General features: G+C 31.4%; 1 protein-coding gene across 1 annotated transcript in view; it reads left to right on the plus strand.

Annotated features, from left to right (window-relative positions):
• LOC134841797 (uncharacterized) overlaps positions 1–17,118 on the plus strand; it is a 105,494-nt gene that overhangs the window by 23,438 nt on the left and 64,938 nt on the right. The window contains exon 2 of the mRNA XM_063857834.1: positions 7,510–8,357. Coding sequence (XP_063713904.1) covers positions 8,318–8,357 — 40 coding nt within the window. The 5' untranslated portion in view covers positions 7,510–8,317. The remainder of the gene's footprint in view (positions 1–7,509; positions 8,358–17,118) is intronic.

Here is a 17,118-nt window from a genome sequence, read left to right on the forward strand (position 1 = left end):
CAAACTCATGGCACTTTAGAGAAATGTATTGATTAAAAGCATCAGTTTTGAACCAGTAATTTGTTTTGTGTCAAGTAGTTTCAAATATTTCTTTCTGTTGTTGGTTCTCAAAACTAACAAAATTCTTCTCTGTTTTTCATGCTTGACTTAAGAAATATCGAATTAGCTTCTTTTTTTGAAAAAATTGCTATTTTTCTGCAGTGCTTAAAGTTTATTCTAGTGTTTGTTCGACTTCAAGGTTCCTCTTTTATAGGTCGTTCAACCGCTTTTTGCGTCAACTCGGGGAGCCAGGAACAATCAATGTACAGAAATTTTTGACAAGATTTTCAGTTATTAAAAAATTTAGAGGATATGTCATATAATATTAAATTAAGAAAGATCATCTGCTATTTTGGACAAGGTTATACAAGTGAAGTGCCTATTTTTGCTTCGAAAACAAGTTAATCCATTTTGTCTAATTTGGAAAATCTTGGAAAAAAAAGTTCGTCGAATCTTGGTGTTTGGAAAAAAAAATTAATTTTTTCAAAAGATCCAGTACATTACGTTGAATCAAAGCTTAAATTCATCACACTTTAAAGAAATACATTGATTAAAAGCATCAATTTCAAACCAGTAATTCGTTTTGTGTTAATTTAATTTCAAATATTTCTTTTTTTATTGGATCTCGAAGTTAGCAAATTTGTTCTCTGTTTATCATGCTTGCCTTAAGAAATATCGAATTAGCTTCTTTTCTTGAAATAATTGCTGTTTGTCTGCAGAGCGTAGAGGTTATTCTAGTATTTTTTCGACCTCATTGTCTTCTCTTTTATAGGTCGTCCAACCGCATGTTGTATCAACCGGGGAGCCAAGATTCGAAAACAAGTTAATCTTTTTTTGCCTAATTTGCAGAATCCTGGAAAAAAATCGTCGAATCTTGGTAGTTGGAAAAAAAAATTTTTCAAACGTTCCAGTGCATTACGTTGAAACAAAATTTAAAGTCATGACATTTTAAAGAAATAATTTGATTAAAAGCATCAATTTCAAACCAATAACTCTATTTGTGTTTGTTTAGTTTCAAATAATTTTTTTAGGATCTCCAAGTTTGCAAAATTATTCTCTGATTTTTATGCTTGCCCGTAGAAATATCGAATGAGCTTCTTTTTTTGAAATGATTGCTGTTTTTTTTGCATTGCAAAGGGGATATTTTTTTGTTTGACCTGAATGTTCATTTTTTATAGGTCTTCCAACCGCATTTGGTGTCAACCCGGGGAGCCAAGAACAATCATTGTGATGAATTTTTCGACAAGATTTTTAGTTATTCTGAATTTTAGAGGATATATTATATAATGTGAAATTCAGAAAGATCATCCGCTATCTTGTGCAAGGTTATACGGTTGAAGTTCCCTTTGTTTCTTCGAAAACAAGTTAGTCTTTTTTGCTTAATTTGCAGAATCTTGGAAAAAAATCGTCAAATCTTGGTGGTTGGAAAAAAAAATAAATTTTTCAAAAGATCCAGTGCATCACGTTGACTCAAATATCAAACTCATGGCACTTTAGAGAAATGTATTGATTAAAAGCATCAGTTTTGAACCAGTAATTTGTTTTGTGTCAAGTAGTTTCAAATATTTTTTTCTGTTGTTGGTTCTCGAAGTTAGCAAAATTATTGTCTGTTTATCATGCTTGCCTTAAGAAATATCGAATTAGCTTCTTTTGTTGAAAAAATTTTCGACAAGATTTTCAATTATTATAAATTTTAGAGGATATATCATATAATGTTAAAATAAGAAAGATCATCTGCTATTTTGGACAAGGTTATACAGATGAAGTGCCTTATTTTTTGCTTCGAAAACAAGTTAATCCTTTTTGTCTAATTTGGAAAATCTTGGAAAAAAAGTTATTCGAAATTTGGTATTTGGAAAAAAAGTTAATTTTTTCGAAAAATCCAGTACATTACGTTGACTCAAAACTTAAATTCATGACAATTTAAAGAAATACATTGATTAAAAGCATCAATTTTAAACCAGTAAATCTTTTTGTGTTTATTTAATTTCAAATATTTCTTTTTTTTTGGTTCTCAAAACTAACAAAATTCTTCTCTGTTTTTCATGCTTGACTTAAGAAATATCGAATTAGCTTCTTTTTAAAAAAAAAATGCTATTTTTCTGCAGTGCTTAAAGTTTATTTTAGTGTTTGTTCGACTTCAAGGTTCCTATTTTATAGGTCGTCCAACCGCTTTTTGCGTCAACTCCGGGAGCCAGGAACAATCAATGTACAGAATTTTTTGACAAGATTTTCAGTTATTAAAAAATTTAGGGGATATGTCATATAATATGAAATTAAGAAAGATCATCTGCCATTTTGGACAAGGTTATACAAGTGAAGTGCCTATTTTTGCTTCGAAAACAAGTTAATCCTTTTTGTCTAATTTGGAAAATCTTGGAAAAAAAGTTATTCGAATCTTGGTATTTGGAAAAAAAGTTAATTTTTTCGAAAAATCCAGTACATTACGTTGACTCAAAACTTAAATTCATGACAATTTAAAGAAATACATTGATTAAAAGCATCAATTTTAAACCAGTAAATCTTTTTGTGTTTATTTAATTTCAAATATTTCTTTTTTTTTGGTTCTCAAAACTAACAAAATTCTTCTCTGTTTTTCATGCTTGACTTAAGAAATATCGAATTAGCTTCTTTTTTAAAAAAAAAATGCTATTTTTCTGCAGTGCTTAAAGTTTATTTTAGTGTTTGTTCGACTTCAAGGTTCCTCTTTTATAGGTCGTCCAACCGCTTTTTGCGTCAACTCCGGGAGCCAGGAACAATCAATGTACAGAATTTTTTGACAAGATTTTCAGTTATTAAAAAATATAGGGGATATGTCATATAATATGAAATTAAGAAAGATCATCTGCCATTTTGGACAAAGTTATACAAGTGAAGTGCCTATTTTTGCTTCGAAAACAAGTTAATCCTTTTTGTCTAATTTGGAAAATCTTGGAAAAAAAGTTATTCGAATCTTGGTGTTTGGAAAAAAAAATTAATTTTTTCAAAAGATCCAGTACATTACGTTGAATCAAAGCTTAAATTCATCACACTTTAAAGAAATACATTGATTAAAAGCATCAATTTCAAACCAGTAATTCGTTTTGTGTTAATTTAATTTCAAATATTTCTTTTTTTATTGGATCTCGAAGTTAGCAAATTTGTTCTCTGTTTATCATGCTTGCCTTAAGAAATATCGAATTAGCTTCTTTTCTTGAAATAATTGCTGTTTGTCTGCAGAGCGTAGAGGTTATTCTAGTATTTTTTCGACCTCATTGTCTTCTTTTTTATAGGTCGTCCAACCGCATGTTGTATCAACCGGGGAACCTAGACGATTATTGTGCAAAAATTTGCGACAAGGTTTTCAGTTATTAATATATAATCATAAATTTAAAAAAAGATTAGCGGCTATCTTGAGTAATCTCTCACGCATACAGTTTTCTAGTTTGCTTCAAAGGTCTCAGGTTTTCTGCCCAATTTGCAAAGTTTTGCAGAAAATTTCATTAAACCGTGGTAAAAAGAAAAAAAAACATATACTTTTCAAAAGATCCAGTGCACTACGTTGACTGAAACTCAGACTCATGACACTTCAAGGAAACAAATTGCTTAAAACAAAAATCTTAAGCCAGTGGATCATTTTGTGGCATGTAGTTTCAATTAGTTTTTTTTCGAATGGGTCCGGAAGTTAGCATAACTATTCTCCGTTTTTCATGCTTGCTTCGAGAATTATCGATTGAACTCCTTTTTTGAAAAAATTGCTGTTTTTCTGCAGTGCATAGACGTTATTCGAGTATTTTTTCGACCTCATTGTCTTCTTTTTTATAGGTCGTCCAACCGCATGTTGTATCAACCGGGGAACCTAGACGATTATTGTGCAAAAATTTGCGACAAGGTTTTCAGTTATTAATATATAATCATAAATTTAAAAAAAGATTAGCCGCTATCTTGAGTAATCTCTCACGCATACAGTTTTCTAATTTGCTTCAAAGGTCTCAGGTTTTCTGCCCAATTTGCAAAGTTTTGCAGAAAATTTCATTAAACCGTGGTAAAAAGAAAAAAAACATATACTTTTCAAAAGATCCAGTGCACTACGTTGACTGAAACTCAGACTCATGACACTTCAAGGAAACAAATTGTTTAAAACAAAAATTTTAAGCCAGTGGATTATTTTGTGGCATGTAGTTTCAATTAGTTTTTTTTCGAATGGGTCCGGAAGTTAGCATAACTATTCTCCGTTTTTCATGCTTGCTTCGAGAATTATCGATTGAACTCCTTTTTTGAAAAAATTGCTGTTTTTCTGCAGTGCATAGACGTTATTCGAGTATTTGTTTGATCTCATTGTCCATTTTTATATATTTTCCAACCGCAACTTTTGTCAACTCGGGGAACGACGGAAAATCATTGTGCAGAGTTTTGTTACAAGATTCTTAGTTTTTAACAATTTTAGAGGGTTTATCATATAATTTTAAAATTAGAAAGATCAGCTGCTATCTTGGGCAAGGTTATCCGATTGAAGTGCCCATTTTGCTTCTGAAAAATGAAACTCTTTCTACCTATTTTGCAGAACCTTGGAAATAATATAGTCGAATCTTAGTAATTGGAAAAAAGTTACAGCGCATTACGTTGACTCAAAACTCAAACTCATGGCACTTTAAAAAATACATTAGTTAAAAGCATCAGTTTTGAATCAGTGAATTAATTTGTGTGCGTGTAATTTCAAGTTTTTTTTCGATTGATTCTCGAAGTTTGCAGAACTTTTCTCCGTTTTCCGTGTTCTTGCTTGAAGAGTTATCGAAGTAGCTTCTTTTTTAAAGAGTGCTGTTTTCCACAGTGCACAAGGAAAATTTTTGGGTTTTTAAGACCTTATTGTCTACCCTGCTTTTAAACTGTCCAACCGCATTTTTGTCAACCCGGAGAACCAAAAACAATCACTGTGCAAATTTTGCGACAAGATTTTTAGTTATTATAAGTTTTTGCAGATTTCTCAAAAAATTTTAAATTTAAAAAGATCAGCCGCTATCTTGGGTAAAATTACAAGTGAAGTGCGCGTTTTTGCTTCAAAAATAAACTAATCATTCTTCTAAATCGCAGCATCTCGGAAAAAATTGGTCCGTTCTTAGTAGTTGGAAAAAAACTAATTTTTCGAAATAATTTTTGCATTATTCAAATTTGAAATTAATTTGAAATTTGAGTTAATTCAAATTTGAAACTTTTCAAGTTTTTAAAGAAAAACATTAGTGAAAAGCATCCGTTTCAAACTAGTGACTCGTTCTGTGTACGTGTAGTTTCAAGTAATTCTTTTTCATTCGATTGGTTCTCGAAGTTAGCAAAACTATTCTCCGTTTTCCAGTCTTGCTTGAAGAGTTATCGAATTAGCTTCTATTTTTAAAGGTTGCTGTTTTCCACAGTGAACAACGGAAATGCTTGGGTATTTAAGACCTTATTGATTACCTTTCTTTTAAGTCGTTCAACCTCCTTTTTTGCCAACCCGGGGAACCAAGAACAGTAATTGTGCAGGATTTTCAAACAAGAATAATAGGTAGTTATAAATTTAGAGGTTTTTTTCTGGTAATATCAGGTTTTATCAACTTTTTATCAAATTTACTAAAAAAGACGCTATTTTGGTTAAATTTTTACAAATGAAGTGTTCGATATTGCTGCAAAAAAAATTAATCCATTCTGCTTATTTCGCAAAATCTTGGAAAAAATTCAAATCTTCGTAGTTCGAAAAATAAGAAAAATTTTTTCAAAACATCCAGTGCATCTCGTTGACTGAAACTCAGACAAATGACACTTCAAAAAAAATTGATTAAAAAAATTTTCAAACAAGTGGATCAATTTGTGCGCAAGAAGTTTCAAATATATCTTTTTTTTTCAATTGGGTCTGGAAGTTAGCAGAATAAATATTCGTTTTTTATGCTTGCTTTCAGAATTTCCGATTTAGCTTCTTTTTTGAAAAAATTGCTGTTTGTTGGAAGTGCATAGGGATAAATCTAGAATTTTTTTGACCTCAATGGAACTTTCTTTTATGTCGGCCAACAGCTTTTTTGTCAACCCGGGAACCAAGAACAATATTTGTGCACAACTTTGCGAAAAGATTAATAATTATAAACATTATCAGAGGATTTATCATATAACTTCAAATTGAGGAAGATCAGCAGCTATCCTGTTCAAGGTTATACGAATGAAGTGCTAAGTATTGCTCCAAAAAACTAATCCTTCTTGCCTAATTTGCAGAATTTTGGTAGTTGGAATTAAGCATAAGTTTTTCAAAAGATCCAGTGCTTTACGTTGTCTGAAACTTAGGCCTATGACACTTTAAAGAAATACGTTGAATAAAAGCATTATTTTTGAACCAGTGAATCATTTTGTATACGTGTAGCTTAAAGTAATTCTTTTTTCGATTGGGTCTCCAAATTAGCAAACTGGTTCTCCCTTTTTTCATGCTTGCTTTAAGAGTTATCGGATTAGCACTTTTTTTGAAAAGATTGCTGTTTTTTCACAGTTTAAACGGCAAATATAGGATTTTTTTGACCTCATTGTCTACTTTTTTCCTTTTTAGGTCGTCCAACTTTTCGAAAATTACCTGATTTGACAAATTTTTCAGCTTATGGCTTCCAACAACACATCTATGCTAATAATGCTGTTAAACAGAAAATTTAGAGACGAGTCTTGACAAGTTTTCTTGACAAGGTTTTACAGTACTCAAGTACTCTCAACATTTCTGAAAAAAAGAATCTTTCAGTTGTTTTTTTTACAATGTTCGACTTAATAGGGTTTTATGACAATAATTTTCCACCACTATAAAATTTTATGACCACATCATTCTTCAATAAACAATAAAAACTAATAATTTTTGAATCAGTTGAGCTTGAAGTTTTCGTGTTCGTTTTATGATACTAATTTCTTGATAATTTAAAAAATCCAGGATAAAATTAATCCATAGACCAGACAGTTTATTAAGTCGTGATTTATATCTTATCTCATAAGCAGTAATAGAAAGCCCTATAATATCTGCTAGAGGTCAAAAAGACAAACATAATTCTGCGAAGGCAACTCACGAATCTTGGCAGAGATTTGGTTCATAGAGCTAAAATACGATAAGACATTTCTGGGGAAAAAATTCAAAATTAAAAATGATTTATGATGCAAGCAATTTGTAGGAGCTAGTATTTAAAAATTCCAAAGACAATGTACCAAGCACCAGTTTTGAAGGTGAGTTCATTGTGCGGAATATTAAAAGCAAAAATAGAATGGACGATTACTTCCAGACAGCAGATAGTTTTCCAGTTTTGATATGGTTTTCTTATGAGCTCTCAGTTTTGACGAGACTTTTCATTTTGCACTTAAAATGTCCAAAAATGTGACAAATGTCAATTTCAAGAAAATCTTGACATATATTGAAAGCTCACCACCCCCTTTGCGAACCTCATGATTCGCCCCTGCTCATAAAGAGGATAAAATTTTGTATAATTCTGCTTTTCTTTTCAGAAGATCACAGAACTGACCTTAGCCAGACTCTGGAATGAGAAGTTCCAGGTGCCTAACAGTTCCACACGTTCCAAGTTCCTCGATGAACCCTAGCACGCCATTATACTATATCGCTATGTGTTGTATGAACTGACCAAAAACCTGAGTTTTTATGTCCATAAGAATAGAAAGACTTGTATATTATGGCTTCAACGACATGAAAATAGCGCCTGCAACTATGGACACCTGTGATGACGACACAATGTCTGAATTAACGAAAAGATACCGATAGACTGAATTTATTCCATTGGAAATTATTTTATTTGAGGCTTGCGGATTTTTTTTTTGAATTTTCTTTGATCAATTTAGCTTCAAATAGAAGATTGACGGGGCCGATTTTTTTAAAATTCTTATTTGGCAATTGGCTAGTGTTCAGGTGAAAACTGAAATTTCCCGCTGCTCCTTTCCCAATTCAAGTATCTATCCGCAGTTATAATTAGTCTTGTCTATCCGCGTTTGCTGTATTATCAACCTGCAAAACAGTCCCATATCTCACACATTTTATCCTGTGCTTTTTATTTTTAACCCACGAGTTTCGCAAAACTAGGAGAGAAGAGAAACCGACACAATCAGTTAGATTGTAACTTGATTTGATATAAATTTTACGAAATTAAACAGATTCAAAAGAAAACATTACACATTACCCAGTCCATAGTCCATAGTCCATAGTCAGCTCAGATGCAGAGACGCTGTGCTCGTCCAGCCCCACCCTCAGAAGCCTCAAAAACTACGACCGCACCCACCACAGTGCAACAGAGGCAGTAGCAAAATGATGAACAAACCAATCGAGCAATGGACTCTTTCTCAAGGTCAGTTACTAAATTTATAGTCAAGGTCAATTAAGGTCATTGTAACCTAATCTTCCAGTTTCCAGACATGGGGTTGTATATCTAGTATTTTTTAAAAAACAATACAATAGAGAAATTAATTAAATTTTGAATGAGCCAATCGAGCAATGGACTCTTTCTCAAGGTCAGTTACTAAATTTATAGTCAAGGTCAATTAAGGTCATTGTAACCTAATCTTTCACTTTCCATACATGGGGTTGTATATCCAGTGTTTTTAAAAAGAATACAATAGAGAAATTAATTGAACTTTGAACGAGCCAATCGAGCAATGGACTCTTTCTCTAGGCCAGTTGCTTAGTTTATAATCAAGGTCAATCAAGGTCATTGTTAACATAATCCTTCGGTTTGCGTTCATGAGATTGTATATCTAGTGTTTTTTTAGAATATAAAACAATAGAGAACCTAATAAAATTATGAACAAACCAATCGAGCAATGGAATCTTTCTCAGGGTCAACTATTTTATTAGTCAGTCAAGGTCAGTGTTGTCCTATAAAAAATTTCAATCATCCAGTTCCCATATGTGGGATTCTATATTAAGTATTTTCGGAAAATGTTAAAAAAGAGAGTTTATAAGTTGGTGAACAAATTAATCGAGCAATCGATTCATTCTCAAGGTCAGTCACTAAAATCATGGTGAGTCAAAGTCAGTGTTATCCTAAAACAGGCTCATCATACAGTTTGCATTTATGAGATAGTATATCTGGTGTTTTTGGAATACAACAGAACAGTGATTGACCAAAATAAAAACAAAATCAATCAAGCAATGAACTCTTTCTTACGAACGTTCTCTGTTTCTGATGTTATAATACAAAAAAGGCTAATTAAACAATTTGCACTGATTAAATTGATTGTATATATAGTGCTTTTGGAAACTAATACAATATAAAGTTTGTTTAAATCTTTAAAAAAACAATCCAACAAAGGACAGTTTCTCAAGGCCAGTCACTAATTTTTGGTAAGTCACGGTTAGATTTATCCTACAAAAATTAAAGATACAGATTCCATTAATACGATTGTTTTTTAATGCTTTTGAAAGCTATTACAAAACAGTATTTGTTAAAATATTGAAAAAAAAAGCTATCAAACAAAACGCTGTTTCTCGAGGCTAGTCACTAATTTCAAGGTCAGTCAAAGTCATTTTGGAAAGAAGGTAAATATACAGTTCGTTAGTTGTTAATATTATATCTAGTGTTTTTGCAATACAAAACAACAGTGAGTGTTTTAAAATCATGAATAAACTAATCAATTTTTATGGATATTTTTCTCTAGATCAGTGGAGTCACTAACTGCCCAGTTTATTTTTCCCCGTCCTTCGGATCAAGTAAACACTTCATCGTACTGGTTTTTCTGTCCGTTTTTGTTTCTGTGAGCAAATTTTGCATGTGGTTGAAATAACTACCACAAAAAACCCCTTTGTTTGTGATTTTACTTCCAAAAAACCGGTCATGATTAAGAAAACTTGGTTTGATTTCTTTTTCGTTATTCAGATTTTTGTAAACGGAGGTCTGAGTTTGAAAGAGACTCTCCACTCCCTTTTGCAGCGTTCTTAACAATGGTTTCTAAGCTCGCAGGTTTAAATCAAATTGAATCAACCGCCACAGCCGAAAAACGTCAAATCATTAGAAAAAAAATTTTTTAGTCGTTGTCAATCTACAAGTTTGCTTTTGAAGCTCATCAAAAGTCTGCCATTCACTACAAAAAAAATTGATGGTCGCTAAAAATAATGGGCGTTATGGAGTTATGAAATTCGCGTCGCAATAACAAAAACTACACCAACCAAATTAGAAATAATTTTCAAGAGAAGTAAACTGCTTTAAAAAGTTGCAAATTGAAAAATACCGTATTAGAACTATTGTGAACATGACCTTTGTTTGGTGTGCATGGCCCTTTCAATGAGAGAAAAATACCTGGTTGTTGTATAAGCAGCAGAGTGATTTTTGATTACAGTTATTTTTGAAAAAAAGCTAGGAAAACAATATTCAAAGAAACTCTGTATTGTTTCACTGAAACACTTCTTACTTACTGTTCGTTCAAATTTTAAAAAAATATTCGACTTTTTTTTAAAAATGGCTGTATGAAAGCTAAGTTCTAAGTTTGTTTTAAGATACAACATTCAGTGCAAAAATACAATTTTGCGCCGTGTTTTTTGTTGTTTAACAAATAGTTTTGACTGCTAGAAAATTTGAAAAAAATTCGCTGATATTCTAATATTCTAATTTTTTGCTGTTTGGTACTTTTTTTATGTTTGGTGTTTTTACTTGTTTTTCAAACTTCCAGATACTTTTTTATCGTGTTAATTCTGCAAATTAAGTCGAAGATTATTAGAAGGAGATTATTAGGGAGAAGTCGACGATTATTAGAAGTATTATAGGGAATAAGGTTGATTTACTCCTAAAGATAGTTAGAATTGCTTTTAACTGAGTTTGTAGAAGTTATAGGATAATAAAATTGATTCATTGTGGAGAAGTAAAATAAAATTTTGAAAACTTTGCGACAAATTGTTAAGCAAACAAATTGCAACAAAAAACGACGCGCAAAAAAATCTGAAACTTATCTTGAAATTGAGTTAATCGAGTTTCTGCTTTCTGCTTGAAAAAAGCATCCTGAAGCTTTTTTGTCTTCTGATTCTCTGAGAGTAGTTAAAACAAAGTAATAGAAATTAGAAGTTCACTCTATTAATGTTCCGACTTTCGTAACGAAAGTAATGGAATGTTTGTGCTCGGGGTAGGTTTTTTTTCTTCAGACAAATTTCGACTTCTTAACTAGCCATTTTTGACATATTTTTTTTATTATCATTCAAAAGGTTATGTGTCCTGAGCTTAAATTGGAAAAAATAATTCAACTGTGATCATTTTTTGTTAAGTTATGGGGTTTAAAGTTTGCTGTTTTGGCCAATTTGAGAAAATTAACGTCCGATCTATTTCGCGCTATTACGCGTAAGCGGAGATTTAATCCGACTTAGAAGTCATTCGAAAACGGTTCAAGGAAACCCATTTACCATAATTGATTTGTTATTAGGAGCGAAGTCTATGACTTTGTACTCTAAATGGAGTGTGGGTGATGGTTTTCAGAATAAATTTGGAAAAAAAAGTTAGTTTTGTTTTATTACATTTAATTTCATGTTGTTACTGATTCATAGGCAGTCGGGACATTCAAGGTTTTGCCTTGATACGAGCAGTCTTGTTCCTTTTTCTCAGTCGTTTATCTCAGCTGGAGATTCAGCCCAAGTTTTATAGTCCATCAGAAATAAAACTTAGTCTTATTACTCTGTTTTGAAACGGAAGAACCCTGTTTTGAAGGGTTTTTACAAATTTATTTATTAACTTATTTATATTCTTTGCGTGAAGTAACGCAATAATAGCAAGAAAGTTGCTCACCTCAGTTCGTTTTGAAGGATACATTATGCTGATTACGATTTGATAGAACAAAACTAATGAGCATTAATTATCACAATTTGAATTATTGTCGTCAAAGTATACCCTAACTCATACCATTTTATCTTTGTCAACACTCACCGCAAATGATATCTTTCCGTTAAAAAGGTTTATTTAAAAAAAATGAAAAACAAACGGCCGAATGACAAAACCATCTTAAGCATTAAATATTCCGCATTTTGTAGAATCTTGGAAACATAAACATTAAAATATATTACACTTTCACTGTTTTTTGCATCTTTAATTTTTAACAATATATGAAGGGGTTCTTCCGTTTCAAAACAAAGATGCAAAAAAACAGTGAAAGTGTAATATATTTTAATGTTTATGTTTCCAAGATTCTACAAAATGCGGAATATTTAATGCTTAAGATGGTTTTGTCATTCGGCCGTTTGTTTTTCATTTTTTTAAAATAAACCTTTTTAACGGAAAGATATCATTTGCGGTGAGTGTTGACAAAGATAAAATGGTATGAGTTAGGGTATACTTTGACGACAATAATTCAAATTGTGATAATTAATGCTCATTAGTTTTGGAAAAACAGGCCAAAAATGGCCTTCTTAGGCATCTTTTGAAAAAGTTTCGCCAAAAAATTGCGTTTTTTCGGCGCACGGTCCCTCCCCCCCTCCTCAAAATTAGTATATATTTAAGGCGCCGCTAGAAACTTTTTAGGGTCAGTCACCAAAAATTTATATCTCAAAACAGTACAGAGTCGAATCCCTCCTAAATCCGCCTTGATTCAAAGTTTTCTCATTTTTGCAATATTGTTATTCAAAAAGCTTGTGATTGACAAAAGAGGGCAGCGGAGCATTATTGTTTTCCCCTGAGATACGAGCAGTCTTGTTTTAAATGCAGGATCGATTTTTTGTTAGTACATAGGAACTTTTTAATTAAGATTTCGTTATCGACTTTCTGCGATTTTCAGTTGAAGCATGAAACTTTTTGGCAAATACATCAATGATTTGCTTGTATGCCATTATTTTCAAAAATACCTAGCGCATAAATTTTACCCTAAAACTTCAAATCAGGTCTCTGATAAGTAGAAAAAAATAGGAATAGACTGAATTAATGAAAAAAAAGAGCAGGCGACCCATTTCAGAATATTTGAACTTTGTTGATTTGAATTGATTTTTCTAAATAAAAATTTTTCTAACAAAAACAATGCAAAACGGTTGCGCTTTTCAGAGATTTCGAAAACTTTAAAAAAAATTAACTTTTGACATTTCAAAAACTTAAGAGGCTGTCCAATAAATTCGTTAAAACTTATAGTTTGAGTTTGGTGAGAAAAAAGTCAATTTAACAGCAAGCAGAAATTTCATTTGACAAGCCGACTGAAGAACTCTTCAGCTTCAATTTTTGTTCCATTTTTCATAAAATTTACCAAATTTAAACTTTCTGAGAAGCGAAAAAATTAACAGTGATTTTGCTCAGTTGTCTTACTTTTCATAACAAGTTTAAATATATTATTTCCTCCTTCCTGTTAAAGGGAAGGAAAAGCAATTTCGTGTTGCTTAAAACCATTTCGCCGGCCATATCCGTTCAAAAAACTGAACCAAAAATTTCTCTGCTATTCATTTCTTAAATAATTGCTGGTGGTTTTTTTTTTCAATATTTACAACCTGAAAATCTTTCTTTGTTTTTCATTGCTAGGGATTTGGACCTTATAATGTGTGATATACTTATGCTGCTGTTCATCGAAAATTTTTATTAGTCTTTTATGGCGGCGTGAGGGTGATAACTTATGCTCTTTTGTGATCTCTTATGTCTTGTTGTGTGTATTGGGGTTTGCCAATAAATATTAGCTGGGGAGCAAGGGGTGTTGAAAAGTGGTGATAGGTTATGATAAAAAATTGAGTGTGTACGCTTTTTGGCTTTGAAATTATTTTTTTCTAACCTACTTTTATTTGCCTCCGCTTAATAATAATTACACCCTGGCGAGTTCTTTTACCATGACTTCATTCATTTTACCCTAATATATCATTATCCCCTTTACAAAGAACTGTTTCTTTTAAGCGACTCTTTTTACTGCACTTCTGATTTCTTCGAACCTTTTTGTGATTCGTTCAAATTTTGTTTCCACATAAAAAGCTCAAATTCCGTTTTCAAATGATGTATGTTACCTAAATATCTTCAAAATCATCAACTTAAGGTAAAATTATCAAAACAAAATCATTTCTAATTCTCTCCAAAATTTTGCAATTTTTTCTTTTTTTTGCAAACTTGGTCATCAATGTCTGAAAATTCGTAAGCTAGAGAACAGCAAATACCTCCCACAACTCCAAAAACTTCAAGAAGGATATTCAGTTGCTTGATGAGCAAGTAGCACATAATATTAGTTTTTGTCACAAAATGACCAGAAAAAAAAACAAAATTCAAAAGAAACTTAAAACATTTTATTTTTCAATTTTTTGCAGAAATTTTTTCAACTTTTCGAAGCTTTTGATTCCAAGAATGGCGTTAAAAAACAATTTTATTGAGATTTCTTGGCTTAATTTTTTTTTTACAAAAAGCCATTTGCTGGCTTTAATGTATCAAAATTGGCAAAAACTCAAAACTTTCACACCGATTTTTCTCGACACGAGACCACCTTTTAAACTTTCGAATTTGGTATGAAAAATCTATAATATGATAAATCAATCCTGCCATAACAATGATTATTAGTTCTTTTATTTTCATTTTTTTCTGTTGAAAAACAAAATAAACCTGCTCGCTCACCTTCTTTGCCTGAAAATATACCAAAAATCAAAAATTTCAAACGGGTTTTTTCAGAATATTTGAAGATTGTTCTAGTCACGACTGAAATAGCTCTTGTATGATTTATCGTTTGACCCATTTTGATGATTAATTTTGTTACTGGATTTTACTTGGTCAACAACAAAAAAAGAAAAAACTAATACACACCCGAATACAAGGGGTTCCTCCCCATTATTGATGATCAGAACAAAAAAATAAAACTCAAAATTAAATATCAATTACCCATTGATCTGTATTTATCACTCGTTGGCCAACAACCACATACATCACAAGTAATTTATAATCATAAACACTGTTGTTTTTTATCAAAAGATTTTAAAATAATTTAACCGAATTTTTCTAGCATATTTTCAAGCAGTTATTTGTGATGCACATGAAAAACTTTGTTTGCAGTCTGATCTATTTTTTCGAATCAATTTTCAAAATAAGTTTTAAGTTCACGCATGAATCAAAGGGTTGTATAAAGTAATAGTACAAAACAAAAAATTAGTTACATACAGTGTAACTTATCGAATAAATTGTTTTTTTTTTTCATTGAAAATGTTCCTTGATTGATCAAAAATTGCTGTCTTGAGATTTTTCTACAAAAAGTTCGTTTCCTAAATTCTTCTCATAAAAAATTTGTTTTTCAAAAAAAATCCCTAGACAGGAAAACAATCTCCACTGGCGCAAGTTACAATAACGCAAATCTCATAGGCAGTTTTAACTATTTATTACCGAAGCGTACCGAATCAAGTGCATCTTGCGAGCTAAGTTTAATAGTTAATCATGGGCTGCTATCTTCTTGAGAATTTTGTATCAATTATGTGTGAACCCCATTTACAACATATCCTAAGCTATATGACTTGATTCATTGAAATTGTTCTTTACTTACTCCAAACAAAATTTCAAATACTAAAAATTTATATAATTTTGAAAATGTCAAAATTTTGAAAACAAAATCGGATGTTTATTAGAATTTTTTGTTTGATGTGAAATGGTCATCCCAGGTTGCAATCAAGCCGATTTTTTTTGTAATGATTGCTAAGTTACTAATATTGATTTTAACAGACCAAAGTTAAGCGGAAATGAGGTATTTGACGCGCCACTCATCAGTAATTTGAACAACTTTAGTAGTTTTTTAGCCGACCAACTCTAAAAGTTATTCGCGCCAGGTTTTTTTGAGAGAATTTTTTTAAAAGTTTTCTGTAAATTTTTGTCTTAATTTCACCTGCGGTCATCGCTAAATACATACTATAGTGTTTTAGGAGATTTCAATAACTAATTGATTGACCTGAAAAAAAACGGACCGTTTTTCCGGAAAATTTTGATCATTCCCACGAAAAAATTTTAGATCTGGCCCCTTGAATGATTGTTTTTGTGGATAAAAAAATTTCACAAAAATTGTAAGCTAAACTTCTTGACCGAAGTGTTTAGTTTTTTATTGTTAACAAATTTTTATCTGAGCGGTTTTTTCTATCTGTTTCTTTGGCAAGATTAGGGAAAATTGTAGCAATATTTTTGCAGCACAGAAGCATTAAAAAATCAAATTTATTGTGTATGACGTAACTGGCATGCATAAGCTCTTTATTCAGTGTCGTGAACAGATTTTTTGACATATCTCAATCCTAAATTTTTGCACTTAAAGACAATTTTCTAGTTGAAAAAACTGTTTTTTTTTCTTAGAGAAAGCCGGCTTTTACAGTGATTTCAATGGATCTTTAGAGTACAAAAGTGAAACTACTTTTCCATTCACAATTGAAAAGGTATAGTCGATCGGTGCAAAAATAACTTCAATGGTTTTCGGTACAATGGGCACAAAAATGATGGACACGTTTATACAGAAAAGACTACAATTGACAAGATCCGGGCTTAGAATAAAGAAAACAATTACACAACTTAAATTACGTAATACATTTGAAGCTAGGTATCATATAAATTATACATATTAACAAACCGTAATATGTCAACTCGCTGCAAAAAAAAAACTTAAAATATGACAACTCGCATTATTTCAGAAAAGCGACAACCTCGCAGCAAAAAAAATAATTAAGCAAATTTCTGTAACTACATTTTAGGTTAGCCTCAAACACTAATTCAAGCAATTATATTTTACTCCAATCCAACTTTAAGCCAAATTTAAGCGCAGCAGAGGAAGCCGTCACTACCTGCGAAAACCTGTATTAAGGTATTTTTTTTTCATTTTTGCGAGTTGTCGCTTTCCTCAAGTTTGCGGTTTGTCCTTAATTGCGAATTGACTTTCGTTTCAAATCTTGCGAGTAAAAATTCAACAAAATTTTCTTTAGTTTTTTTTCGAAACAAAATTACTCTGTTTATAACTAAATTTATTTGTTTCTCTTTATTCCATCACTCCAAATTTTGTTAAAAAGCTCTAAGATTTATTTGCGTGTGAAAGTTTCAATGTCAGGTTTAAATTTATCAAAGAGTTTATCCATTTGTTTTGACCCGGGCTTTTATCCACCTGTATTTTATCCATTTGTTTTTTCTTGATTCAATGGTTTCCGTCATCCGTCATCATTTTCATTTTCAACAG

This window comes from Symsagittifera roscoffensis, chromosome 3 (genome assembly GCF_963678635.1).
Source record: "Symsagittifera roscoffensis chromosome 3, txSymRosc1.1, whole genome shotgun sequence".
Classification (NCBI taxonomy): domain Eukaryota; kingdom Metazoa; phylum Xenacoelomorpha; order Acoela; family Convolutidae; genus Symsagittifera; species Symsagittifera roscoffensis.